The sequence below is a fragment of the Cicer arietinum genome, chromosome 1, assembly GCF_000331145.2.
Source record: "Cicer arietinum cultivar CDC Frontier isolate Library 1 chromosome 1, Cicar.CDCFrontier_v2.0, whole genome shotgun sequence".
Lineage (NCBI taxonomy): Eukaryota > Viridiplantae > Streptophyta > Magnoliopsida > Fabales > Fabaceae > Cicer > Cicer arietinum.
Genome location: NC_021160.2, coordinates 11,212,051 through 11,220,480, shown reverse-complemented (window position 1 = coordinate 11,220,480; position 8,430 = coordinate 11,212,051). Strand labels below are relative to the sequence as shown.

Below are 8,430 nucleotides of genomic sequence, written 5' to 3'. Positions count from 1 at the left end.
CAATTGTATATTGATACTCTATATGAATGCATGTGTATTTTTATAGTAAAACAATGACCTCTGAGTTTATCTGTTTGAATATTAAAAAGTACCTCATATAATTTATTAGATAGGCTACTAGAGATAGCAACAAATTCACATGCAAATAAATTAAAACTCATGATCCCGGAAGCAAACTTTATATCAATTACAACGCATCTATACAACATCACTGAAGAAAAATACATGTTAAGAAAAATTATATGATACTATTTCAACAAAATCCAAAAACAAATTTAGCAAAATTCAACTCACAAAGAATAACAAAAAGTAAAATAACATAATCCAAGAACTAAGCACTATTGACATCAAATTAAAACCCCAAATACACAAGCATAAACAAATGACATGCAAACTATAGCTAGTCAAACAACCAAAATATCATAAAAAAACTTCATAGCCCAAACAAAATAACTATGGATATAGGAACACAATTCCTGCAATTCAAAATCTCAAAACAAAAAATTCAAATTGATGATATATGATTTGATTTATCGGATCGATGATCCCAACAGACATTAGATATTAATTCAACCAGAAAGCTTACATGAACTGCATAAGCATGAAGAAAAATAACAATATCAGATATGAACTAGTTGGAAATTAACCTAAGCTTGAAAATGAGAAACTCTATATTTGTTTTTTGCCCTATCACTATTGTTTCTCTTTCTCTTAATATGAAAATAGAAGAACTTCAAATCAGTTTTAAAATTTAAAAAACTAAAATCAATCAAATCATTCAACCAATGCAAATTGCTATAATAGAGGAGAAATGATTTTCACTTACTCATGAATCCTTGAACTGCTTAGTCGTGAATCAAAAATCGTAAAACGTAAATCACTAAATCGTAAGAGAAATCTGATTGAAGGAAAAAGATTGAAGATGAATACATATTGAAGAGGAAACTAAAGGAAAACGATTGGAGAGGAAATTGAAGGAATCAATTGAAGAGAGAATTGAATTTTTTTAACAAAACGGGAAAAACTTCTTCAAGGTTAAAGAATGATGAAGAAATCCAGAAAAACTTCTTCAAAGGAAAAGTAAGAATCAATGAAGAAATTGGGACAATAATTTCTAAGATGAAATAGGAATTTTTTTAGAAGAACTTTAATAATTCCTCGACCTTTTGAGCAAATTTGAGAAGAAATAGAAAAAAAAAATTCTAAGATGGAAATGGGGAAGAAAGGGAAAATGTATTGTTGGGTGAATTGATGTTTGGGTGAATAAGTGAATATTTTTTTTGGATGAATAGGTGAATATGTGAGTTTTTTTTTAAATTAACATGATGTGTTGATATTAGATGAGAATAAGTAATACCTTACTTGTACCTAAAAGTAACTATAATAACAAATAATGAGATATCATTAAAAGTTAAGTGTCACGATAGATTTTTTTTGTAGTATTGGACTTCTTTGTAAAGGAAACATTTCCTTCCTTGTATGCATCCAAACTCAATCTTCGCTTAATCGATGTTTTTTGTGTAGATTTTCTTCCACATGCTTAATAATGAACTCATGATTTATAATTGACTAAGTCATCTTATAACTAACTAATAACATAATTAAGCTTATTACTATTATTATCTAATAATCTAAACCCTAACCTCCAAAAGAGGAATAAATCAAATTCTATTAATCAAATTCTATGGTTATCCATCAGTGAAGCAAGTGGTGCATGGTGCACCAAGTTCAACCTTTAGATTTCTTTATCCACACACTCATATAGTGAATCTTCAACACATTATCTTTGTTTCACTTTCACTTCCTTCCTCTCGGTCAAAGCTCATCACTAAGACACCGTTGATCTCATAACTCTTTAACTAAAAATGAATCTTAGTGAGTTCGACGTTGCTAATTCAAATAGAGACAAAAGTTTGGAGATAAAAGTAAACAAAATCTATCTTTAATTTTGTCTCTAAACCATTTTTATTTTAGTTTTTGTTTTCAATTTATGTTGCTATTTAGCGTTATCAAATTTGTTTCCATATATGTACTATGATCGATAAAAAGAAGAGTGAGAGTGAAGGAAAAATAATTTGTTTTCATATATCTACTATAAAAGTTTGGATGTATGACATTAAATCTCTCTTTGACTTGTTAATGAGCCAATTGTTCAACATCCAACCACTTGCAAGGATTTTTTTTTAACAATGTGGCAGCAGAATGCATCCTAGCGTTTGTCTTTGGGGTATCTGTAAGCATCACAACATTCAAGTTTGACAAGGAAATGTTGGACTTTAGTCCTTTGATTCCTAATTTTGACATAATAAAACAATTCAACAATGTTCATACACTACATGATAAATCTAATATTCGAATTGAGCAAGATTTCAGGAACAACAATCAAATCCTACACACTTGGAATAGGTTGCTTGGAACACAAGAAATCAACAAAAGTTGATTTTTGACTGAAGCAAATCGATTGGGAAATCGATTTCATAACAAGGGTGCAAGGATAAGTATATGTTTGTGATTGTATAATCGATTGGGAAATCGACTGACTAAATTAGAATTGAAAATTGAACAAGTCAGTGGCAACCTGATTTACAGGTTAATCGATTGACAAATCGATTGTACATATCACAAAATGAAAACTGATTGAAACTAATCGACTGGCAAATCGATTGGGAAGTCACAGGGCACTAGGAAATCGATTGACAAATCGATTGCCTAAACAAAATTTCAAAAGGAACTTAAGCCTTGACTAAAACAATCGATTGGACAATCTATTGTGTGAGATTTCAATCAAGTTAAGTTTGGTTGTAATCGATTGGGAAATCAATTGAACTAAACACCAGGTAAGAACTTTTCAGGCAAATACACATAAATCGATTGGCACATCGACTAACATCAAAATAGCTGAGTCACTGACTTAAACACAATCGATTGGAGAATCGATTGAAAGAACTTTTTGAAACACAATCGATTGGGAAATCGATTGAAACAATGTTTTGATATCTCAGTGAACTCCCAGTTTGTGGCCAAATCGATTATGCATATTTGTGAATCGATTTATTCTGAAAAGTGTGTTAAAAGAATCGATTGGTAAATCGATTAGTTTATGTAGTTTCAAGATTAAAGAAAAACAAGACTCGCGATAATCGATTGGCAAATCGATTAGACATGTTTTATAACTTTAATAAATCGATTGGTGAATCGATTTAGTAGTTGTTTTTCTGAAACTATATAAACTGTCTTTCAATCTTTTTATCTAAGAACCTTGATCATAATTTTCATTTTTCTAAGAACTCAAGATAACTTCAATAACAGATCACAATACACTTTGCTAACAATTTGATATTGCTCTTTCAGATCAAGATAAAAAAGATTATCCTTAATCAATGAGAGAGCTGGAAAAGTGATCCTGAGAGAAAAGACAGAGTTCTCATGAACAATCTTTGAATATCCAAATTCGTGAGAAGAACACTGATCAAGATTGAAGACTGCTTTTTTGTACTTCGTTAATCTGTCTGTAACAATACTTTGAAACAAAACGAACGCTAGAAATCCAGCTAGAAACTGGTGGCTACTTTCTTGGGTGAGAGGTCTCAACAAGAAAGAGTCGTACTTTGATTTTGTGTTAGATTGCTGAGTATCTACAAGGATCAAAGGGTTGATAGAAAGCCAGCTAGAAACTGGTGGCTACTTTCTTGGGTGAGAGTGCTCAACAAGAAAGAGTCGCACTGTGATTCTGTGTTAGATTGACGAGTATCTACAAGGATCAGAGGGTGATCAATAGGAAAAAGATCATTAAGATAGATAGGTTTCGGGGATGAAACTGGACAATCTGTAATTGATTCTTTCTATTGGAGAAGAAAATCTGAAATCCGTTTGGATTTTCAGGACTGGATGTAGGTTGTCAAGTTGACAACTGAACCAGTATAAATTCTTGGTGCAATCTTCTCTAACCCTTAACTCCTTTGATTTACTATCTTGATATATTTGTATATGTGATTAATATTAGATGCATGTTAAACATATTCTGTGATAAGTAATATTGTTTAATCTGATAATTTGTCTTGTATGAATCTTGGTTAATTTCATATCAATCTAACAGAACTTGCTAATCTTGTATGCCACAATTTAAATTCCGCTGTGCGTATAATTCTAATTTAATTTCATAAAGAACTGATACATTCTGATATATTCCGATTTTTTCGAGGCCGTAGATACCAACAGGAAAAAGTTTATGCTTTGCAATGGTTAGCTCTATGCCACCCAGAAAGAGTTATTGATCTAGATTCAATGTCGTAAAACAAAACCAAACACCCGTAATTGGAAATCAGTTGCTATTGGAACACAATTTTCAATATAGATCTATATATATATATATATATATATATTGTTTTTCTTTCAAAAATAGAAACTTTCTTTTTTAAATAATAACATTTTTCTAATACAAATATAGAAATGTGTCTTTAATCAATTTGAATATTTCATTCAAAACTAAAATGTATACTATTAACATTTATTAAACATATATCTTATTAATTATTAAAATACACAACATTAACTATTATAAAGTATTTTTGTAACTGCTAAATTGCAGTACTTTAAAGTCGTTAATATAAATAAATTGTTAATTGCTTTTGTTCTAGTGGTTAATGACATAAAAATGTATATGCGTTAAAAGAAATCTCTTAATTATTAAATTAAAAAAAAAATGAAATTGATGTTTTTAAAAGGAAAGAAAAACTCTATTTGACTTATAATAAATGAGTCATTTATTCATTTTATAAATATTTAAAAAATGAATAAATAAAAAAAATAAAATACTATTTTTATTAAATTATCTTTATTAAGAATTGATGCATTATTAATGTTAATGTTATAAATGTACAGTAAAAACTAATGCATTAAAAATTGAAGATGATATAAGTAGTATTAATTAATCGATACAAATAAATAAATATATTGAAAACAAAAATCATCATTCATTTTGAGATAATTTTTAAAAAATTATATAAAGAAATTATTTTATGACGAACCTTGTTTATACTATAAATATAGTGAAAGAGGACAAATAACTTTTGATTAAGTTATCTAGTTGATCTTCAAATAAAATAATTAATAAACAAACCCTCTTCTCTCATCAACCTCATTTGCTCCATAAAAAAAACCGCACGAGTGACATACGAGATTTTTGTAGTTTCAATATCAGTCACTCACTCCTTTCTCCGTCTATCATCATCCTCTTTATCTTTCTCACACATTCATTTTCATTCCCTCATTTTTCTTCATCAATGAACCATCAATTACTCCAATCCCAATTCATTTCATTCTCATCTCTCACCTAAACTCTTTTTTAAATTTCCTCAATGGAGGGTACCCTCTTCCCCAATAGACCACTTCTTCCACTCCCAACAAAAAAATCTCCACAACAACCTTTGAAATTCAAACCAACATTTTCTCACTCTCCACCACCACCACAACAATCACCACCATCACAAACACCTGTTTCATATCATTTAGATTCTCTTCTTCACCATCTCAAACACCTTTCTTCAGCACAAAAACTTGTCCCTTTAAATCAAAACAACAACAACAATAATAACACCCATTTCTCTTCTCTCCAAATTCCACTTGATAACACCCACAAAACTCTTCAACACTCTCATACAAAACGACCCAATTCGGCATCTGTTGATTGTAACTGGTTTGAGGATGCAAAGTTTGGATTTTTATCTGATAAAAGTAAGTGTATGCTTAATTCAATTGTTGGATTTTCTTTGAATGATTTGATTGAGTTTTTCAACTCTGTGAAATATGAGTTACTTGAATCTGATATTACTAGTTTGTTGAAAGGTTTGGACCTTTCTGGTAATTGGGAAAGAGCTTTTTTGTTGTTTGAATGGGTTTGGTTGAATTTTGGGTCTGAAAATATGAGGGTTGATGATCAATCTGTTGAATTAATGGTTAAGATATTGGGTAGGGAATCACAATATTCAATTGCATCCAAGTTGTTTGATATAATTCCTGTTGAAGAATATTCACTTGATGTTAGGGCTTGTACCACTGTTCTTCATGCTTATGCTCGGACCGGTAAGTATAAACGCGCCATTTATATCTTTGAGAAGATGAAGGAGACTGGTCTTAATCCAAATTTGGTTACTTACAATGTTATGCTTGATGTTTACGGCAAAATGGGTCGGTCTTGGAATAAGATTTTGGGGTTGTTGAATGAGATGAGATGTAAAGGGCTTGAGTTTGATGAGTTTACTTGCAGCACTGTGATATCTGCTTGTGGAAGAGAGGGAATGCTTGATGAAGCAAGGAAGTTTTTTGCTGATTTGAAATTGAATGGATATAAACCCGGAACTGTTACGTACAATTCTATGCTGCAGGTTTTTGGGAAGGCTGGTGTTTACATTGAAGCCTTGAACATCTTAAAAGAAATGGAGGATAATAATTGCGTGCCTGATGAGGTTACTTACAATGAGCTTGTGGCAGCTTATGTAAGAGCCGGGTTTCACGACAAAGGCGCTGCTGTCATTGATACAATGGCAAGCAAAGGTGTTATGCCAAATGCTGTTACTTATACCACAGTGATAAATGCGTATGGCAAGGCAGCAGACGAGGACAAGGCGTTGAATATGTATGGTCAGATGAAGGAGTTGGGGTGTGTTCCTAATGTGTCCACATACAATGCTGTTCTTGCAATGCTAGGCAAGAGGTCGAGATCAGAAGACATGATTAAGGTTCTCTGTGACATGAAATTGACCGGATGTCCTCCTAATCGTATCACGTGGAACACGATGCTTGCTGTGTGTGGTGAGAAGGGTAAGCAAAAATATGTTAACCAGGTTTTAAGGGAAATGAAAAACTGTGGATTTGAGCCTGATAAAGACACGTTCAATACATTAATTAGTGCATATGGTCGGTGTGGATCTGAAGTTGATGTTGCGAAAATGTACGGAGAAATGGTTACAGCAGGCTTTACTCCATGCATAACGACTTATAATGCTCTTCTTAACGCTCTTGCCCGGCGAGGTGATTGGAAAGCAGCAGAATCCGTCATTCTTGACATGCGATATAAGGGCTTTAAGCCGAATGAAACTTCGTACTCGCTTTTGCTTCATTGTTATTCTAAGGCTGGGAACGTCAGGGGTTTAGAGAAGGTTGAGAAAGAAATTTATGACGGTCACATCTTTCCTAGTTGGACACTTTTGCGAACCCTTGTTCTTACAAACTATAAGTGCAGACAGCTTGAAGGAATGGAAAGGGCGTTTCATCAGTTGCAAAAGAATGGATACAAACTCGATATGGTTGTAATTAACTCCATGCTTTCGATGTTCATCCGAAACATACAGCTCGAGAAGGTGCACGAAATGATAGACCTCATTCACAAAAGTGGGTTTCAGCCGAATCTTGTGACATATAATAGCTTGATAGACTTGTATGCCCGTGTCGGTGATTGTTGGAAAGCAGAAGAAATGCTCAAGGAAATTCAAAACTCGGGTCTGAAACCAGATGTCGTGTCTTACAATACCGTCATCAAGGGATTTTGTAAAAAAGGGCTCATGCAGGAGGCTATAAGAATTCTTTCAGAGATGACTGGCTACGGAATTCAACCATGTCCGATTACATTCAATACTTTCTTGTCATGCTATGCAGGGAAAGGGCTATTTGCTGAAGCTGGTGAAGTTATTAGATACATGATTGAACATGGTTGCATGCCTAATGAACTAACTTACAAGATTGTAATTGATGGTTATTGTAAAGCTAAAAAGCATAAAGAAGCTTTAGATTTTGTGTCTAAGATTAAGGAGGTTGATATCTCTTTTGATGATCAATCTGTAAAAAGATTAGCTTCTTGCATTAAGGAGAGTTTGAGGTATTGATTTTGTGAAATATGCCTTTTGGGTTTCTTTTCTCTTTTTCCTTTTCTTAGATACCTTGGCAACTCCATTTGTACTATAATAGTATAATCTCTAATAATACATCATTCTTCAGAAAGTTCTTCTATTGCCTCTGGTCCAGAATAGATCCTCAGAAAATTACTTCATTTTAATGGAAGGTCATCCTTGACAGAGTTCAGAGAATGACAGGCAGGCGGACGATGCCTGCCTGGCCGCTTTTACGATGCTCTTCGTTGTATATATATTATATTGTGTTTTATTGTATAGTATTCATTTTAATTTAATTCTCTTGTTTGAGTTTCATAATATTTATGTTATCTGAATGCATCTAAATTTTAGTTGTAATATTCATGTTGTGTGTTTTAAAATTTAAATTTGAAAAAATAATTGTGTTGGTAAGAGAAATTTTGTTAGATATAAAGATTTGACTAAGTTTGGTAGTTACTTTTGAAGTTTCATTTATATTAAGGTTTCAAATTTGTACACTTTCTTAGTTTGATACCTCCTTCCTCCATTGTTGCATTTGTAAATT

General features: G+C 32.2%; 1 protein-coding gene and 1 long non-coding RNA gene across 2 annotated transcripts in view; one reads left to right on the top strand and one right to left on the bottom strand.

Annotated features, from left to right (window-relative positions):
• LOC105852489 (uncharacterized) overlaps positions 1 to 1,495 on the bottom strand; it is a 3,800-nt gene extending 2,305 nt beyond the window's left edge. Inside the window, exon 1 of the long non-coding RNA XR_001144381.3 lies at positions 827 to 1,495. This is a non-coding gene — a long non-coding RNA (uncharacterized lncRNA). The remainder of the gene's footprint in view (positions 1 to 826) is intronic.
• Positions 1,496 to 5,144: 3,649 nt separating this feature from the next.
• LOC101494520 (uncharacterized) lies at positions 5,145 to 8,004 on the top strand. The gene has a single exon (XM_004487890.4). It carries the CDS (start codon positions 5,358 to 5,360, stop codon positions 7,878 to 7,880), a length of 2,523 nt encoding a protein of 840 aa, XP_004487947.1. The 5' UTR covers positions 5,145 to 5,357; the 3' UTR covers positions 7,881 to 8,004.
• The last annotated feature ends 426 nt before the right edge of the window (positions 8,005 to 8,430 follow it).